Source organism: Macaca fascicularis, chromosome 19 (genome assembly GCF_037993035.2).
Source record: "Macaca fascicularis isolate 582-1 chromosome 19, T2T-MFA8v1.1".
NCBI lineage: Eukaryota > Metazoa > Chordata > Mammalia > Primates > Cercopithecidae > Macaca > Macaca fascicularis.
Genome location: NC_088393.1, coordinates 58036189 through 58057090, shown reverse-complemented (window position 1 = coordinate 58057090; position 20902 = coordinate 58036189). Strand labels below are relative to the sequence as shown.

The following is a 20902-nucleotide window of genomic DNA, read 5'->3' as shown; positions in this document are numbered from 1 at the left end:
TGTGCCACCATGCCCAGCTAATTTTTGTATTTTTAGTAGAGACGGGGTTTCACCATGTTGGCCGGGCTGGTCTCGAACTCCAGACCTCAAGTTATCCGCCCTCCTCGGCCTCTCAAAATGCTGGGATTACAGGCACGAGCTACCGCGCCCGGCCGAGCGCGACTTCTGATTGGTCGAAACCTTGACTTCTCTGTTCCAGCCATCCGTTGCCAAGATACCATTTTAGCACATGCGCAGTACGTGCGCCTTGAATGAGCAGGTTTGAAGAGGTAGAGCACTGGCGTCAACCTCTGAAATTGATCTGGCTGCAACCGGAAGGACTCTGGGAATGGTAGTTTACGGACTCAGCCTGCGCAGGCGCACTGTCCTACGCGGCATTGGCTATTACTCCGCGTTGAAAGTCCGCGGGAACTAGGCCCTAATGTCTGGGTCTCGCTATATCCGAGAACTGCACCCTCCTCTTTTTCTCGACTCCGCGCCTCCGCAGGGAGCCGGCTCCAGTCTCCTGCGTACGTGGCCGGGCGACGGAACGCTGGTTGCCATGACGACTCTCTTCCTGGTGCGCGCTACGTCACCGTCGCCTGTGCGCTGGCCGGGGACGTAGCTACCGCAGATGCGTCAGAGGTTCTTGACTTCACGCGCACCTGTGAACTGGTAGCCAGACTGCAGCACCTGGGAAAAACTCAAGTTTGAGGGTCGCAAACTAGTGGTCCCAAAATACTTTTTGCTTGGCCAGTGGTGAGCAGTGTTACGGGTTTGTTTTAACGTCTTCATGCTGCAGGTCCAGACATTTCCTCAAATTCCTGGAAATTTCCTGGGAGAAGTGCGGAATAAACAGATAATTAAGACTTACATAAATTATAGTGTGATGAGACTGGAGCGAGAGAGACGGACAGTTACAAAGAATTACAACACGGCGGTTAGCACATAGCCCTATAGGATCTAAGATACTGGAATGTTCCTGTGCGAACCTAAGAGAGCGAGTTGCCAGCTCCGGCTGAGCTCGGTGGAAATCAGAGAAAGTTTACTGCAGGAGAGGCTGTAAGAACTTGTTCTTGTAAGAAAAGTAGGTGTTTTCCGAAAGCAGTCGTGGGAAAAGGTGGAAGGAAGAGCAAATAGTCACAGTTGGGGCCGGGCGCGGTGGCTCACGCCTGTAATCCCAGCACTTTGGGAGGCTGAGGTGGGCAGATCACCAGGTCAAGAGATCAAGACCATCCTGGCCAACACGGTGAAACCCCGTCTCTAGTAAAAATACAAAAGTTAGCAGGGCGTGTTGGTGAAACCCCGTCTCTAGTAAAAATACAAAAGTTATCAGGGCGTGGTGGTGCGCGTCTATGGAGGCTGAGGCAGGAAAATCGCTTGAACCCGGGAGGCGGAGGTTTCAGTGAGCCGAGATCGTGCCACTGCACTCCGGCTTGGCGATAGAGTGAGACTCCGTCTTGAGCCACCGTGCCTGGCCTAACGCGTTTTTAATAATAGCAAACACTTACATGGTGTTTTCTATCTGTCACATACTGTTCTAATGGCTTTACTTCTATCTACCTATTCAAATCTCATAACCTGATAAAGAGGGTACTTATTATTGCCCCATGTACAATGAGGAAACTGAGGCACAGAGCAGTTAATGACTTGCAAAGTTCTGATAATAACTTGTATTTAATATCAAATTTCAGCTTCATCAAAGCCTTTGGAGACAGTTGTATCCGCCAGGATAAGTAGTTATGCTTCAGTAACACCCCCACAACCTCCTTCATGGCTTATAGTGATGAAGGCTTACTCCTTGTTCATGTGTGTTCCATATAAGGACTATTTATGCAAAATAATCCCCAAATGTGGAAGGATCCAATAAACCAAAAAAGAGGGAGACAAACCCAGTTCGTTGGTAAGGGGTGATTTATTTGGGGAACTTACAAAGGGAAGCATGGGGTCTTGGGTGGCAGCAGGACAGATCTATCTCCACACAGTTACTCCCTAATCCCAAGGCTTATCTCACATACGGAAGGGGAATACTTGCTTTAGCAAGACAAGGGTTAAGACAACCCTCCAGAACAGGCAAGAATGCTGTTTGTGAGGCCGGGCGCGGTGGCTCAAGCCTGTAATCCCAGCACTTTGGGAGGCCGAGACGGGCGGATCACGAGGTCAGGAGATCGAGACCATCCTGGCTAACACGGTGAAACCCCATCTCTACTAAAATACAAGAAAAGTAGCCGGGCGAGGTGGCGGGCGCCTGTAGTCCCAGCTACTTGGGAGGCTGAGGCAGGAGAATGGCGTGAACCCGGCGGGGCGGAGCTTGCAGTGAGCCGAGATCGCGCCACTGCACTCCAGCCTGGGGCACAGAGCAAGACTCCGTCTCAGAAAAAAAAAAAAAAAAAAAAAAGGAATGCTGTTTGTGTCATAGCCTATAATTAGTGTGAAAACATCAGGGTTGACATGTTCTTACACTAGAGACAGTAAGTAAAGTAGAAATAAGAAGGCATTCCCAGGACTAGGATTAATCAGAAGTCAACAAGGCAGATTACCATCCAAGATGGAGTCACCTTTGTCTCCACAATATGACATGCCTATTATAGATTAGCTGAGGCTCTGCTCCATGCCACCCTGACTCTAGAGCCTCAGCTGACAGTACAACCTGTGCTTGGAGCATTTGGTTATCAGGATGCAAGGAAAAAGGAGCAAACTTGGCAGCAGTAAAATGAAGTGGTTGCAAATATGGGCTGGACCTGGATTCAAATCCTGCCTCCGTCCTCAACTAGCTCTGGGAGTTTGGGGGGATGACATAAATCCTCTATCTCAGTGTCCTTGTCTGTAAAATAGGGAGAGCAACGCCTTCTTCATAGGGTGGTGGTGCCAGCTCAGTCAACTAGTAAAGCTCACAACGTGTTGTCAATAAGTAACACCTATTATTATTTCATTCTGGCAATGGGCCACCTAGCTTTTGCTCATGAGCACATATATGGTTTACTTTTTTTTTTTTTTTTTTTTTTTTTGAGACAGGGTCTTGGTCTCTTGCCCAGGCTGGCACCATCACAGCTCACTGCAGCATTGCCATCCTGTGTTCAATTGATCCTCCTACCTCAGCCTCCTGAGTAGCTGGGTCTACACGTGCTCACCACTGTGCTTGGCTAGCTTTTCTATATTCTGTAGAGTTGGGGGTATCACTATGTTGCCCAGGCTGGTCTCAAACTTCTGAGTGCAAGTGATTCTCCCTCTTTAGCTTCCCTCTTTGAAATCCCAAAGTGCTGGGATTTCAGGTGTGAACCACTGCACCCAGCCTGGCAATTCTTTTAGTGTTTTATGATAAAGCCTGATATGAGGTTTTGATTATATGGACATAAACACAAGAAGAGGCCAGTAATTCTTTAACATTGTCGCTATTGTTGTTCAATATAAATATATGCTCAATTTATTCAGCTTATCTAGAAATGACTGGTTACAGAATTTTTTTTTGTAAGCTTTCTCAGCATCTAGGGTTACTGAATGTTACCAAAGGTTTTTTTAGTATCTATAGACATGGTTGCATATTGATATATTCGGAAAGGTCAAAAGATAAATTGTGTAATGTCCTAATATCAAACCATCCTTGCACTCCTGAACACACATCTCCAAGCTCCCAGGATAGGCTCCATTGCCTTTACCACACTGCCCTTTAAGAAGTGATGGGTGAAACTGAGCAAACAGGAAAGCAGATGCCCAGGGAAATTGAATAACAGTGGTTCAATTCATTCACCATCAGTTTACATGGTGCCAACTTCTATCTATCCTGAATACTTCAGCCATGGTAGGAGAAATTTGGATTAAATGGACTGTGGCATCGCCTCTGCCTAAAACAGGGATATTCGCGTGCCAGTACAGTCAGGCATGTCCCAAATACCAGTTTTCCTCCAAAAGCTATTGTGTATGTATCCAAATACAGTCCCCTCACTCCCGCTCCGCATCCTGCTCCCAGACTCCATTTCCCAGCATTCCCCCGCAGTCAGAAGCCCTTAGGCCGGGAGGAGCCTGAGCCTCAATTGTTTCTGGGAAATGTAGTCCAGTCGCGATGCCGAGTTTAAAGTACCGGGACTTACAGTTCCGAGACAGCGAGCGCGCAGGCGCGTTCCGGGGCCCGTCGGAGGAAGGGAAGGCCTGGCTGTCCAGCGAAATCCTCCTGAACGCACGGACCTCGCGGACCCGACCGGAGCAGGTGGGTGCGGGCCGGGACAGACAGGCTAGCAGAAGCTCCGGGGGCGGGCCCGAGTTGGGTCTGGGTGGAAGGGGGGAGGGCGCTGTGGGTGACGCCCCGCCCCCTCTTGGCATTCCCTGAGTCCCACCTAGTATCAGCGCGGCTCAGACGGCTCAGCGCTCAGGAATTGGGCGCCTGCTGTTTGCAAGGAGTCCGGCGGACCTTGGGACTGCTGCGCTCTCCCAGGAAGGGGAACCTATCTTTCCTCACTTTGCAGCTGAAGAAACTGAGACTCGGGGAGACTCCGCGATTTCTCTCAGGCTGGTAGAGCTGCAACCCAGATTCTGACCCCAGAGCCTGAGAGCAGCACTGCACTGGCACAGACTCGGTCTCGGCTCCCCTTATCTTGAGCATCTGTTCTTCTCTCTCTGAGTCTCCCATCTCTCTCTGATCTTCCCCTCACCCTTGCCGCCCCAGGTCCTGTCCCCCTTTCGCTGAATCTCTGTGCCCCGTCTCTCTGCCTCTCTGTCCCCGTCCCTGTGGGTCTCTGTCGCTCTCTCTCGGTCTCTGCGTCCTCCCACTCCCCAGCCCTCCTAGCGAATCTCTGTGTTTTCCAAAGACAAGGTCATTTTCTTACATAACCATAGCACCACGATCACAATGAGGAAATATTGATGTAATACTAATAGCTAATCTATAGACTTTATTCAAATTTTTGATGATTCTTCCAATAATGTCTTTTTGTCTTTTTTTTCTTTTTCTTTCTTTTCTTTTTTGTTTCTTTCTTTTTTTTTTTTTTTTTTTTTTTTTTTTTTTTTTTTTTTGAGACAGGGTCTTGCTCTGTCACCCAGGCTGGAGTGCAGTGGTGCAATCATAGCTCACTGCAGCCTCGACCTCCTGGGCTCAAGCGATCTTCCCATTTCAGTCTTCTGAGTAGCCAGGATTACAAGCACATGCCACCATGCCCGGCTAATTTTTTAACTTTTTTTTGTAGAAACGGGGTCTCACTATGTTGCCTGGGCTGGTCTCAAACTCCTGGGCTCAAGCCATCCTCCCACTTCAGCCTCCCAAAGTGCTGGGATTACAGCTGGCTGCAATAATGTCCTTAATGGCCACAGGAAATCCTAGGTCACACATTGCACGCATTGTTGGGCCTCCTTCAATCTGGAACCGGTTTTCAGTCTCCTCTTGGAAGTTCTGAAGATTACAGACCATGTACTTGCAGAATGTCCCTCGGTCTGGGTTTGTCTGGTGCTTCTTCATAATAAGATTTAGGTCACGCGCTTTTGGCAGGGATGCCCTAGGAGTGATGCTGTCTCCTCATCAGATTGGGGACCCTGGGCTCGGCTTGTCCCCCCATACACCACATCAGCCTCACTCACATGGGTAAGGTGGCATCTGCCAAGTTTCTCCTCTCTAAAAATTCCCTGGTCTGGGCGCAGTGGCTCACACCTATAATCCCAGCACTTTGGGAGGCCAAGGGGGGGTGGATAACCTGAGGTCAGGAGTTCGAGACCAGCCTGGCCAACATGGTGAAACCCCATCTCTACTAAAAATACAAAAAAATTAGCCTGGTGTGATGGCGCGCACCTGTAATCCCAGCTACTCAGGAGGCTGAGGCAGGAGAATTGCTTGAAGCTGGGAGGTGGAGGTTGCAGTGAGCCAAGATCATGCCACTGCACTCCAGCCTAGGTAACAGAGCGAGACTACATCTCATATAAAAATAATGATAATAATACAAAAATTAGCCAGGCATGGTGGCGGGTGCCTGTAACGCCAGCTACTCAGGAGGCTGAGGCCCGAGAATCACTTGAACCCGGGAGGTGGAAATTTCAGTGAGCCAAGATCACCTCACTGCACTCCAGCCTGGGCGACAGAGCAAGACTGTGTCTCAAAAATAAAATAAGGCAGGCTGTGGTGGCTCACGCCTGTAATCCCAGCACTTTGGGAGGCCAAGGTGGGTGGATCACCTGAGGTCAGGAGTTTGAGACCAGCCTGGCCAACATGGTGAAACCTCATCTCTACTAAAAATGTAAACATTAGCCAGGCATGGTGGTGGGTGCTTGTAATCCCAGCTATTCAGGAAGCTGAGGCAAGAGAATTACTTGATCCTGGGAGGTGGAGGTTGCAGTGAGCCAAAATGGTGCCACTGCACTCCAGCCTGGGCAACTGAGTGAGACTCCATCTAAAAAAAAAGGATAAGAAAAAAGATAGGTGTGACCCTGTGGCTAGACTTCTCTGATACTTTTTGTCTCCATGAACTTGAGCAAGTCTTGACGTCTTGTGCCTCAATGTCCTCATTTAGGGATCACCATAGTTCCTGTGTCCGAGAGCTTTTGTGTTGGGAAGGTGAGACAGCCTCATGGTTGCTGGCTGTTGTCACTGGTATGGAATGGGGGCCTCAGGTAGCCTGTCCTGGGTCTTTGCTTTGACTCTTAGGGGACCGTGGCCCCTTCTGTGACCAGGAGTCTTGGGGAAAGCGTCTGTCTGTCAGGGTCACGAATCACCCCTTTTCTGCTGTGGTCTCCTCCTCCAGCTCTTCAGGCCCTGGCCTGGACCCTTCTCCCAGAGGCACATGCCCAGGACCCAGCAATGGCCAATGGGACCCTGATGGCCGAGGGCCAGGTGAGTCTGGGCTTTCTCTTCCCCAAGATGACTTTGTGGACTCCAGTGGGCCCTCTTCATCCCTGCTCATGATCTCAAGGTCTCCTGACTCTTCCAATTCTGGGAAAGGGGGCATGAGGAGAGGGGAGCTGGGCAGTGCAGAAGAGCAGGGGCCAGAGGCAGAATGCGGACCGCGTCATGTAGTCTAAAAGTCTTTCATCTAACCCTGCAGCCTTTCGGGTCCCAGGCAAAGTGGGCACTGGATGGTTTTGCTTCACCCCTGAGCCTCATCCCTGGAGACAGGAATGGGGGTCAGGATCAGAGATGGGGTCTGGGATAGAATAGGGCTTGCGAATATCTCCTGCACACAACGGCTTGACGGTTTTTTCTTTTAAGTATTTCTTAGGACTGTCACTTAGAGCTGTGCAGGTTATGCACTGCACAAGGATGCCTCATCCCGGGCAGGACTCACAGCTTACACCTCTTACACTGGTAGCAGTTTTCAGACAGTGTGGTAAACTGTCATACGCTAAATTAATTGGCATATTACAATGACTTCCCAACAGATGGCAGTAAAGAGTCACGTGAAAGGGCTCCTTGTTTACTTTCTACCAAGGTGCCTATGGAGTTTCTGCCTCCGTTGGGTTCCCATAGGCCAGTTGGATTCAGGCATCCTGATTCTGCACAATCAGAATGTTCCAGCCCAGGGGGCTGTTGTGGGCTCTTGACCCCTGACACTTCTGCCCCCGAGTTCCAGAAGGACGTGCCCCTCCACGGAATGAAATTGGCCCTTGCAGGAATCAGTGACTTTCAAGGATGTGGCCGTGGACTTCACCCTGGAGGAGTGGGGCTGGCTGGAGCCTGACCAGAGGGAGCTGTATCGAGACGTGATGCTAGAGAACTACCGGAACCTTCTCTCCCTGGGTGAGACCCCTCCTCCTGCCCTCCCCCTGGGGGAGGCCTGATGCCCCCTGGATCCCTCTCTGATGCCCCCAGCACTCTCTCTGATGCCCCCTGGCACCCCCTTCTCATTCACATCCATCCCCTGCCATCTGGGGGCCTCTGTGCTCCTCTCGCTGGTCCCTCGTGCCTGGCCTCTCTGTTCCTCTCTTTCTGCCAGCTGATCCTGGAGTCCCAGCAGCTAGGAAGGCCCAAGTCTCTTGGCCTGTCCTGTAAAATGTGGATCCCACACACTCTTCAGCCTGTGCCCCCAGCTTCTTTTTTTTTTTTTTTGAGACGGAGTCTCACTCTGTCACCTAGGCAGAAGGGCAGTAGCGTGATCTCAGCTCACTGCAACCTCCTCCTCCTGAGTTCAAGCAATTCTCCTGTCTCAGCCTCCCGAGTCGTGGGATTACAGGCACGCACCACCATGCCGGCTAATTTTTGCATTTTTAGTAGAGACAGGGAGGCTGAGGCAGGAGGCTTACTTGAGGTCAGGAGTTCGAGACCAGCCTGGCCAACATGGCGAAACCCTAGCTCTACTAAAAATACAAAAATTAGTGAGGCGTGGTGACGCACGCCTGTAATCCCAGCTACTGGGGAAGCTGAGGCACAAGAATCACTTGAACCCAGGAGGCAGAGGCTGCAGTGAGCTGAAATCGCAGCATACACTCTAGCCTGGGTGACAGAGTAAGACTCTGTCTCAAAAAAAGGATGCCAGTCTCTGGATTTAGGACTTGCCCTAATCCAGTAGGACTTCATCTTAGCTAATTACATCAGGAAAGACCCCATTTCCAAATAAGGGCACGTTCTGCTGTTCTGGATGGGCGTAATTTTTGTGGAACGTCATTCAACCCAGGATAGGAGAGGATAAATTAGCAATTCCATAGACAGCAGGGCTGATAGGAGGAGCCAAGGCCTTGCCTGTTGAGTGGGTGAGGTGGGGTGAGCTCGGGCGCCAGCAGAAGGGCAGGCCCGGGCCTGGAGCAGGGACGGTTTCCAAGAAACCCAGGGCAGAGGCGGGATGTAGGATAGAGATGTCGGTTCCTTGCCCGGATGCATGGTGGGGAAGGTGGAGCTTCTTACACCAATGGCTTCTTTGAGTGACAAGGGAGGGCCACAGCTGAAAAGAGAGGGTGACGTGTAGCACAGAGCAGGAAGAAATGACAAAACGATCATTTTGGAGAGTGGGGAGAAAACATACAGTTGTCTGTTGCAAATTCTGGATCCAAGCTCCAAGTAAGCCCCTGGTGGAGGCCGGGGGCGGTGGCTCACACCTGTAATCCCAGCACTTTGGGAGGCCAAAGAGGGCAGATCACTTGAGGTCAGGAGTTTGAGACCAGCCTGGCCAACATGGTGAAACCCCGTCTCTATTAAAATACGAAAAATTAGCCGGGTGTGTTGGTGCACACCTGTAGTCCCAGCTACTCGGGAGGCTGAGGCAGGGGAATCGCTTGAATCCGGGAGGCGGAGGTTGCAGTGAGCCGAAATCACGCCACTGCACTCCAGCCTGAGTGACAGAGACTCCAGACTCAAAAAAAAAAAAAAAAAAAAAAAGAAAGAAGGAAAGGAGAAGAGAGGAGAGAGGAGAGGAGAGAAAATGGAGGGAGGAAGGATCTGAGAGGTATTTGAGGTCAACTGGGACATTCGTCCCCCGCAGGCCTGGGATCAGCAGCCAGGAGGTCCTCTGGGTAGGAGGGAGCAGTGCGCCTCTGCCGTCCATTCCCAGGCTGCTGAGACTTCGTGTCTAACTGCGGCCTCTCTGGCTCTCATTCCAGCTGTGTTGTCCTCTTCATTCCCTCAGCAGCGCCATCTCGAGGCCCAGATAATCCTTGTCACCTCTCGGATCCTCAGTTTCTACCCTTTTCAAATAGTTCCTGCTACTCGGGAGGTTGAAGTGGGAGAATCTTGAACCCGAGAGGTGGAGGTTGCAGTAAGCTGAGATCATGCCACTGCACTCCAGCCTGGACAAGAGAGAGAGACAGTCTTAAAAAAAAAAAAAGCCTTAGCGGCAATGTCCTTAGGCTTCTTGGGCGCCAGCACCCAGGTCGGAGGCTGTTTGGTTCTAACCACAGCAGGGCTGTTATGTGCTGAGCTCAGTGCAGGCCGAGAGGGGCAGGGCAGGTAGGGGTGCTCAGCAGGTCAGGAGTTCAAGACCAGCCTGGGCAACATAGCAAGACCTTGTCTCTTCAAAAAACTAAAAATTAGCCAGATGTGGTGGTGGGCACCTGTAGTCCCAGCCACTCGGGAGGCTGAGGTGGGAGGACGGCTTGAGCCCAGGAGGCCAAGCCTGCAGTGAGCGGTGACTGTGCAACTTCACTCCAGCCTGGGCAACAGAGCAAGATCCTGTCTCAAAAAATAAAATTGAAATAATAAGATAAAGTATAGTGGAGAAAGTCCCTGGGAGGCTGGGAGGTGGGAGGGGGTGTCTGACACCGAGATGGGGAGATTGGTGCCATTATCGGAGATGAAGGCTGTGACCACAGGCCTGGGCACCTAAGGCAGAGGGAGGATGGGATCCTTGTTGGAGAGGAATCTCGGAGTCACCCTGGATTGTAACTGTGTCCAGGTCTGCCTCCCCCTTCAGCCTGAGACCCCCTCAAGCACAGGGGAGTGTCCAGATCATTTCTCTATCTCCAGCAATGCCAGGGACTGGCACAGGGAGACCGGGAGGTCCTTGGGCATGTTTGTTTTTGTTTGTTTGTTTGTTTTTAGACAGAGTCTTGCTCTGTCACGCAGGCTAGAGTGCAGTGGCACGATCTTGGCTTACTGCAACCTCTGCCTCCTGGGTTCCAGCAATTCTCTGCCTCAGCTTCCCGAGTAGCTGGGATTACAGGCACCCGTCACCATGCCCGGCTAATTTTTGTATTTTTAGTAGAGACAGGGTTTCATCATCTTGGCCAGGCTGGTCTTGAACTCCTGACCTCATGATCCACCCGCCTCAGCCTCCCTAAGTGCTGGGATTACAGGCGTGAGCCACTGTGCCTGGCCGGGTATGTTTGTTGAACCAAAATTCGTCTCCTCCTCACCCCTAGTCTAGTCACCTCTTGGCTCACCTCCTCCAGGAAGTTTCCTTTGATTTCTCCACCCTCGGTGACTTCCTGCAGTGTTGTGTGTTTCTTCCATTCCTGCTCACACAACACTAGACTGTGCCTCAGTTTCCTGCCCAAAGGGTGAAAATGAGCTAATACATTTAACCAGCTTAGAAACATGCCTGGCACGCAGTCTGCCCTTAATAGATATTTGCTTTTTTTTTTTTTTTTTTTTTTTTTTTTTTGAGACGGAGTCTCGCTCTGTAGCCCAGGCTGGAGTGCAGTGGCCGGATCTCAGCTCACTGCAAGCTCCGCCTCCCGGGTTCACGCCATTCTCCGGCCTCAGCCTCCCGAGTAGCTGGGACTACAGGCGCCCGCCACCTCGCCCGGCTAGTTTTTTGTATTTCTTAGTAGAGACGGGGTTTCACCGTGTTATCCAGGATGGTCTCGATCTCCTGACCTTGTGATCCACCCGTCTCGGCCTCCCAAAGTGCTGGGATTACAGGCTTGAGCCACCGCGCCTGGCCGATATTTGCTTTTTAGTATCACCCTAACTATTGTTGTAATTATCTCATGTTATAATCAGGGATGGTAGGTTTGTCTACAGTGATTCAAGACAGTTTCATCAAAATGAAAACGTTCAGGCCGGGTGCAGTGGCTCATGCCTGTAATCCCAGCACTTTGGGAGGCCAAGGTGGGCAGATCACCTGAGGCCAAGAGTTCAAGACCAGCCTGGCCAACATGGTGAAACCCCATTCCTACTAAAAATATAAAAAATTAGCCGAGCATGGTAGCGGGCACCCGTAATTCCAGCTACTTGGAAGGCTGAGGCAGGAGAATCGCTTCAACCCAGGAGGCGGAGGTTGCAGTGAGCTGAGACCACACCATTGTACTCCAGCCTGGGCAACAAGAATGAAACTCCATCTCAAAAAAAAAGGAAACATTCGGGGTGAGTGGATCACTTGAGCCCAGAAATTCAAGATCAGCCTGGATAACAGAGTGAGACCCCATCTCTACAAAAAATTTGAGCATTAGCCAGGCATGGTGGTGTATGCTTGTAGTCCCAGCTATTCAGGAGGCTGAGGTGGGAGGATCACTTGAGCCCGGGAGGTCGAGGCTGCAGTGAGCCTTGATTGTGCCACCACACTCCAGCCCGGGCAACAGAGCGAGACCCTGTCTCAAAAAAAAAAAAATGCGTATGTTTTTAACTTATGTATTTAGAAGCCTTGAGATGGAAGCTTTGCGCACCAGTGAATCTAAACCAGAGTTGTCCATCAGAAATAAGAAACCCACTTAGGTAATTTTACATTTTTTTGGTGGTCATGTTAAAACAAAAGAGAAAATGAAATTAATTTTAACAATACATTTTATTCACTTCAAGCTATCTAAAATCGTATCATCTTGACATACTGAAACCATAATCGATTAACAAATGATTGAGAGATTTAACCATAATCGATTAACAAATGATTGAGAGATTTTACGGTTTTTTTCTTTAGTAAGTCTTCGAAACATAGAAGACAATGTTTTTTACGCTGTCACAGTGCAGTTAACTTGAACAGCACAGACCTGGAGCCTTAAACAGCCTTGTCAGAGCTCAGCCTCTCTGCAGTGTACTAAGCACGCAACAAATAAGTCGGCTCAGCCTCTCTGCAGGGTGCTAAGCACTCAAAAAATAAGTCTTGCGTTGGTCATTTGTGCTTCTAACCATTAGGCACTCAATGCGTGCACCTTCCCTGCAGACCTCCCTGTGATCCTAGCACCCGCAGCCAACTCCTGTATCTTTCCGCAGGGGCAGGGCTGCCTGGGTCCAAACCCGACGTGATCTCCCGTCTGGAGCGAGGGGAAGAGCCGAGGCCGGAGGAGAGAGAGGCCTGGCGAGTTACCTGTCCAGGTGGGTGCTGATATCCAGCAGGTGTAAGCCCTCTTCCCACCCCATCTCTCATGGTCAGTGAGATTCAGTCAGGGGTGAGGCAGTGGAACACATGGGTGATCATCATGGGCTCTAGAGTCGGGTTGTGTGGTTCAAATTCCAGCTGATTGCTTCCTGGCTGTGTGGCCTTGGGCAAGTCACTTACCCTCTCTGTGCTTTGATTTTTTTTGTCTGTGAAAAGGGGGTGACATGAGTATCTAGGGTTGGGAGGAATAAATGAAACTTTGAACATCTAAATAAGAATAAAGCAAGAATGAAAATCCCTCATAATCCTCATGTCTCCCAAAAATTAACTTTTGACATTTTAATGGAATTCCTTCAAGTATGTTCTTTCTTTCTTCGTAGATAGATAGATAGATAGATAGATAGATTTTTTTTCTTTTTTTGAGAAGGAGTCTCACTCTGTCACCCAGGCTGGAGTGCAGTGGCGCTATCTCGGCTCACTGCAACCTCCGCCTCCCGGGTTCAAGCAATTCTCCTGCTTCAGCCTCCCAAGTAGCTGGGATTATGGGCGCCTGCCACCACACCTGGCTAATTTTTGTATTTTTAGTAAAGGCAGAATTTCACCATGTTGGCCAGGCTAGTCTCGAACTTCTGACCTTGTGATCCACTCGCCTCAGCCTCCCAAAGTGCTGGGATTACAGGCATGAGCCACTGCGCCCGGCCTAGCATAATATTTTTTTTTTTTTTGAGACGGAGTCTTGCTCTGTCACCCAGGCTGGAGTGCAGTGGCCGGATCTCAGCTCACTGCAAGCTCCTCCTCCCGGGTTCACGCCATTCTCCTGCCTCAGCCTCCCGAGTAGCTGGGACTACAGGCACCCGCCACTTCGCCCGGCTAGTTTTTTGTATTTTTTAGTAGAGACGGGGTTTCACCGTATTAGCCAGGATGGTCTCGATCTCCTGACCTCATGATCCGCCCGTCTCGGCCTCCCAAAGTGCTGGGATTACAGGCTTGAGCCACCGCGCCCGGCTAGCATAATATTTTTAAGAGTCATTCACATTGCATTATGTATGAGAGCTTCATTCCTGTTTATGGCTGAATAATATTTTATTGTATGAATGTGCCACAACTGGTTTATTCATTAGTTGGTGAACATTGAGTTATTTCTTCTTTTTGGCTATTATGAATCATGCTTCTATGAACATTCATGCACAAGTTTTTGTGTGAATGCATGTTTTCATTTCTTTCGGGTAGATACCTAGGAGTGGAATTGTTGAATCATAGGGTAATTCTATGTTTAACCTTTTGAGAAACTGCCAGACTATTTTCCAAAGTGGCTGTACCATGTTACATTCCCACCAGCAGTGTGTGAAGGCTCTGATTTCTCCACATCCTCACCAATGCTTGTTATTATCTGTCTTTTTTATTATGTAACTAGTGAGTGTGAAGTGGAATCTCATGATTTTCATTTTATTTTCCTTGATGTCTAATGATGTTGAGTATCTTTTCATGTACTTATTGGCCATTCGTGTATCTTTAAAGAAATGACTATTGAGAACCTTGCCCTTTTTTAATTGAATTTTTAAAAATATTGAGTTGTGGCCGGGTGTGGTAGCTCACGCCTGTAATCCCAGCACTTTGGGAGACTGAGGCGGGCAGATCATGAGGTCAAGAGATTGAGCCCATCCTGGCCAACATGGTGAAACCCCGTTTCTACTAAAAATACAAAAATTAGCCAGGCGTGGTGGCGGGTGCCTGTAATCCCAGCTCCTCGGGAGGCTGAGGCAGGAGAATCGCTTGAACCTGGGAGGCAGAGGTTGCAGTGACCCGGGATCGTGCCACTGCACTCTAGTCTGGGGTACAGAGCGAGACTCTGTCTCAAAAAAAAAATATATATATATATATATATATGTGTGTGTGTGTGTGTGTGTATATATATATATATAGAGAGAGAGAGAGAGTTGTAAGTATGCTTTATATATTCTAGAAACAAGTTCTTTATCAGACATATGATTGGAAAAAATTTTCTCCCATTCTATTAGTTGTCTTTTTACGTCTTGTTAGTGTCTTTGAAGCACAAAGGTTTACATTTTTAAATTATTGTTATTTTTGAGACAGGGTCTCACTCTGTCACCCAGGCTGGAGTGCAGTGGCGCAGTCATGGCTCACTGTGGCCTCAACCTCCAGGGCTTCGATGATCCTCCCACCTCAGCCTCCCAAGTAGCTGGGACCACAGGCATGTGCCATCACTACCTAATTCTTGTATTTTTGGTAGAGACAGGGTTCAGCCATGTTACCCAGGCTGTTCTTGAACTCCTGAACTCAAGCGATCCACCCACCTGGACCTCCCAAAGTGCTGGGATTACAGGTGTGAGCCAATGTGCCCAGCCTAGGTTTTAATATTGAGTGTCCAATTTATCTATTTTGCTTGTGTTGCTTTGTGATTTTGACATCATATCTAAGATACCATTGCCTAATCCAATGATAAGAGGATAATTTCAGGAATCTCACATAGCATTTAGTTGTCATGTCTCTGTTTTGGGGGTCCCACAACCAGCCACTGGTTTGGCAATTTTCTGGAAGGAGTCACATGACTTGGCAAGTTGTATTGACGGTTTACAGCAAAGTTTGTAACACAGGAACAGTAGGAACTAACAAAGGCAAGAGAGGTCATACGCAGGTTTCCAGCCCTCCCTTTCCCTGTGCAGGTCACACGGATGTGCTTTTTTCTACCAATGCAAAACCACAGACACACGTATGAGGTGTCTCCACCCAGGGAATCTCACTTGGAGTCTTACAGTCCAGAGTTCTTGAAGAGAGTTGGTCACGTATGCACATACCTGCTACACGACCAGCCACGGTGAGGACCCCAGTCCAGGTACCAGGTGCCCATCATGCATCTTCCTATTGACAGTTAACAATGCTGACAACCTAGTACATCTTGACCCGTGGTCTTGAGCATATGGAAGAACATCTGACCCAGCACCTTTGTAAACATCCCGGGACTTTAGTTCCCAGAGATTGGCCAAGGGTCATTGCCATGTCTGCAGAGACAAACAAAGACTGAGTGAGATGGGCTGGGCGCGGTGGCTGATGTCTGTAATCCTAGCACTTTGGGAGGCCGAGGGAGGCAAATGACTTGAGGTCAGGAGTTCGAGACCAGCCTGGCCAGCATGGTGAAACCCCATCTCTATTAAAAATACAAAAAAAAAAAAAAATTTTACCAGGTGTGGTGGTACATGCCTGTAGTCCCAGCTACCTGGGAGGCTGAGGCAGGAGAATGGCTTGAACCTGGGAGATGGAGGTTGCAGTGAGCTGAGATAATGCCATTGTACTCCAGCCTGGGCAACAGAGCGAGACTCTGTCTCAAAAAAAAAAAAAAAACACTGAGTGAGATGGACCTTTTGTTCACTCTTTTCTTGCACATTCCTACAAATATAGTGTGAGAAGATCTGTGCCATGCTCCCTTGGCAACACTGGATATCTTTAATATTTTCCAATCTAAAATGGGTAAAATAGCATCCTAATGATTTGATTGTTTTGACTATTGCTGACGTTCAGCATCTAAACATGTATTTATCAGCCTCTTACTTTTCTTCTATGAATTGTCTACTCATATTCTTGCCTCTCTATTTTCTTAGATTTTTTTCTATCATTTTTCTTATTGATTTGTAAAAAAATGTACTCTATAGCATGGCTACACAACTCTGTGTACATAAACTGTTTGCAACTTGGTTGTCTTCATTTTTAGAGTGTATTGAGACTATCCTTCCGTGTCAGAACATGAATCAATCTACGTACACCATGCCTTTCAAAATAGCAACATTGACTGGGCGCTGTGGCTTATGCCTGTAATCCCAGCACTTTGGGAGGCCGAGGTGGGCGGATCACGAGGTCAGGAGTTTGAGACCAGCTTGGCCAATATGGTGAAACCCCATCTCTATTAAAAATACAGCCGGGCGCGGTGGCTCAAGCCTGTAATCCCAGCACTTTGGGAGGCCGAGACGGGCGGATCACGAGGTCAGGAGTTCAAGACCATCCTGGCTAACATGGTGAAACCCCGTCTCTACTAAAAAAAATACAAAAAACTAGCCGGGCGAGGTGGCGGGCGCCTGTAGTTCCGGCTACTCGGGAGGCTGAGGCAGGAGAATGGCGTAAAAACCCGGGAGGCAGAGCTTGCAGTGAGCTGAGATCCGGCCACTGCACTCCAGCCTGGGCGACACAGCGAGACTCCGTCTCAAAAAAAAAATAAAAATAAAAATAAAAATACAAAAAATTAGCCAGGCGTGGTGGCGGGTGCCTATAGTCCCAGCAACTCGGGAGGCTGAGGCAGGAGAATTGCTTGAACCCAGGAGGTGGAGATGGCGCCACTGCACTCCAGCCTAGGCAACAGAGAGAAACTCTCCCAAAAAAAAAAATAATAATAGCAACATCAAGTTTGAAACTTTTTTTTTTTTTTTTTTTTTTTAGGTTTACACTGCCACTTCCAAGTAATCAGCTTGCTTTGTCCTGGGACAGATGGTGTTGGTATTTTCCATTTCTTTCAGACTTGGAGACGAACTCTGTGACTATTCGAGAGACACCTCGAAAAAAGAGCATTTCTGAAGATTCGGCTTCCCCAGTAGAGGGACCTTCAAGGGCTGTGCTTGCAGATGCCCAGGCGGGGAAACCCTTGGCATGTCACTATCCACTGGAGGACCCAAGAAAGCAGGAGAGGCATCTGACGTGTTTATTTGCTACTTCCAAGGGAGACACCTTGGGGGAGAGAGGCCTTGGATGTAACGAGCTTGAGAGAAGCCTCTGGCAGCCCTCTGCCCTCATCAGGAAGCAACGAGTGCCCCGTGGAGACAGGCCCCGGAAGTGGGGCAGGCCCTGGAAGAGCTTGAAACGCCAAAGGACCTTCGTGGAGAAGAAACCATTGAACTGCATGGAATGCGGGAAAGCCTTCATTTACCATTCGGACTATATTCTCCATCAGCGAATTCACACCGGGGAGAAGCCCTACAAGTGCCATGACTGCGGGAAGGCGTTCAGCAACAGCTCGTATTTCATTCAGCACCACATCATCCACACAGGCGAGAAGCCCTACGCCTGCCACGCATGTGGCAAGACCTTCACTCAGAGCTCTTCGCTCACTGAGCATCAGAGGATTCACACCGGAGAGAAGCCCTACAAATGCAAGGACTGCGGGAAGGCCTTCACACAGAGCTCATCCCTCATCAAACACCAGCGGTGCCACACCGGCGAGAAGCCCTACAAATGCGGCCAGTGTGGGAAGTTCTACTCACAGGTCTCCCATCTCACCCGCCACCAGAAAATCCACACGGGGGAGAAGCCCTACGAATGCAGAGAGTGCGGCAAGGCCTTCTGTCACACCTCCTCCCTCACCCAGCACCAGACCATCCACACCGGGGAGAAACCCTACAAATGTAACGAGTGTGGGAAAACGTTCAGCCACAGCTCGTCCCTGACTCAGCACCAGCGAGTCCACACTGGAGAAAAACCCTATGAGTGCACTGAGTGTGGCAAAGCCTTCAGCCACAGCTCGTCCCTGGCTCAGCACCAGCGAATTCACACCGGCGAGAAGCCCTACGCGTGTCACGAGTGCGGGAAGGCTTACACACAGATTTCCCACCTCATGAGGCACCAGAGCACTCACGTGGGGGAAAAGCCCTACGTATGCAATGAATGTGGGAAGGCTTTCAGCCACACCTCATCCTTCACTCAGCACCAGACCATCCACACCGGCGAGAAGCCCTACAAATGTACCGAGTGTGGGAAAACCTTCAGCCAGAACTCCTCCCTCACACGCCACCAGAGGATTCACACGGGGGAGAAACCCTACGAATGTAAAGTGTGTGGGAAAGCCTATACCCAGATCTCCCACCTCATTCAACACCAGAGGATTCACACCGGAGAGAGGCCCTACGAGTGCAGCGAATGTGGGAAAACCTTCAGCCGGAGCACGCACCTCATTGAGCACCAGAAGATCCACACTGGCGAGAAGCCCTATAAGTGTAAGGAGTGTGGGAAAACCTTCAGTCACAACTCCTCCCTCACTCAACATCAGAGGATTCACACCGGCGAGAAGCCCTACACCTGCAAGGAATGCGGGAAGGCCTTCAACCAGAGCATCCACTTAATCCAACACCAAAGGATTCACACTGGAGAGAAGCCTTACAAGTGTAGCGACTGTGGGAGAACCTACACCCAGATCTCACACCTTCTCCAACATCAGAAGGTCCACAATGGCAGCAAATGCTACGCATGTGAGGAGTGTGGAGAGGGTTTCAGCTGGAGTTCACACCTGACTGAACACCGGAGGCTTCACACTGGCTAGGATGCCTACCTCTGTGATGATTTTGAGAAAGCCTTTGCTTGGGGCACACAGCTTGCCGATCATCAGAGAACTCATGCTGACGAGACAACCTGAGTGTGTAATGAGCTGGCTGTCCTGCTGTTGGGTTCCATCCCACTTTCATCAACACTAGGAACCTTAAGAAAAATGTTGCCTTCAGGAACAGATGGATCCAGGTGCATAAACGGCCTTTTGGCAATCTGCTCTTCATCAACACTAGGAACTCCCCAGAGAAGGATGCTGGCGCCATATGTTGAGATGGTTTGTTCCTTTGTTCCCTAGAGGGAAGGTGGCACAGTTTTTCACTAACTGGGACAGGTTCTGATCATTCCAGGGGCTTCCCTTGCGTATTTCCTCCATGCTGCCATGTCCCTAGGTCGTGGTATAGGTAGGGGGTGGTCCAAAAGGGATGCCATTTCATCTGGGACCTTCACCAACAACAGCTCTCTCCAAGCTTTTTTTTTTTTTTGAGACAGAGTCTCACTCTGTCACCCAGGCTGGAGTGCAGTGGTGCATTCTCAGCTCACTGCAAGCTCCGCCTCCCGGGTTTACGCCATTCTCCTGCCTCAGCCTCCCGAGTAGCTGGGACTACAGGTGCCCGCCACCACGCCCGGCTAATTTTTTGTATTTTTAGTAGAGACGGGGTTTCACCATGTTAGCCAGGATGGTCTCAATCTCCTGACCTCGTGATCCGCCCGTCTCGGCCTCCCAAAGTGCTGGGATTACAGGTGTGAGCCACCACGCCCGGCTTTTGTTTTTTTTTTTTTTGAGATGGAGTCTCGCTCTGTCACCCAGGCTGGAGTACAGTGGCGCGATCTCAGCTCACTGCAAGCTCCACCTCCTGGGTTCACGCTATTCTCCTGCCTCAGCCTCCAGCGTAGCTAGGACTACAGGTGCCCACCACCTCGCCCAGCTAATTTTTTGTATTTTTAGTAGAGACGAGGTTTCACCGTGTTAGCCAGGATGGTCTCGATCTCCTGACCTCATGATCCACCCACCTCGGCCTCTCAAAGTGCTGGGATTACATGCATGAGCCACTGCGCCTGGCCTCTCCAAGCTTTTTAAACTGATTCATCCTTCCTTAAATTGGAGCCTGAATATTCAGTGGGGGAAGACAGCTGTAAAGATTAACCCTTTAAAGTAACATTTTTAGTTTTCTTTAAAACTTTAAGGTACAAATATCAGAATCTGCAGTTGGCTTAAACAATAAATGTTTCATATAAATATGGATATAAATATAAATATGTTTCACATATTTATAGACATTTTTAATGTCCTATTGTTTCTGTTTATTATGTTTCCAGGATCTACACTTTACAAAGCTATTGTTCTTTTATTTTATTTATTTATTTATTTAGAGACGGAATCTTGCTCTGTAACCAGGCTGGAGTGCAGTGGCGTGATCTCAGCTTACTGCAGTCTCCACCTCCAGGGTTCAAGCGATTCTCCTACATTAGCCTCCCAAGAAGCTGGGATTACAGGCATCTGCCACCACTCCCCGCTAGTTTTTGTATTTTTGGTAGAAGTGGGGTTTCACCATGTTGGCCAGGCTGGTCTCAAACACCTGGCCTCATGTGATCCTCCTCCATCGGCCTCCAAAAGTGTTGGGATTACAGGTGTGAGCTCCCGTGCCTGGCCTGCAAAGTGATTGTTCTATTAAGTGTCATGTTCTTAAGCATCACTATTTATTCATGACCAAGGAGAGATTTTTTATTATTATTTTTTTGAGACACAGTCTCGCTCTGTCGCCCAGACTGGAGGGCAGTGGCGCGATCTTGGCTCACTGCAGGCCCTGCCTCCCAAGGGGAGACTTTTAATCATATTTTTAAAACATAGTTTTATTTCTAATTTAATAATTATATATATATGTGTGTGTGTGTGTGTGTGTGTGTGTATATATACATATATAGATATATATATATATATTTTTTTT

General features: G+C 49.2%; 1 protein-coding gene across 1 annotated transcript; it reads left to right on the top strand.

Annotated features, from left to right (window-relative positions):
* The first annotated feature begins 229 nt into the window (after nt 1-229).
* On the top strand, nt 230-20222 carry LOC102115343 (uncharacterized). The gene is made up of 7 exons (XM_074024727.1): nt 230-236; nt 488-654; nt 4030-4183; nt 6699-6787; nt 7564-7690; nt 12530-12631; nt 17159-20222. Exons 1-7 carry the CDS (start codon nt 230-232, stop codon nt 18949-18951), a joined length of 2439 nt encoding a protein of 812 aa, XP_073880828.1. The 3' UTR covers nt 18952-20222.
* Nucleotides 20223-20902: the final 680 nt, after the last annotated feature.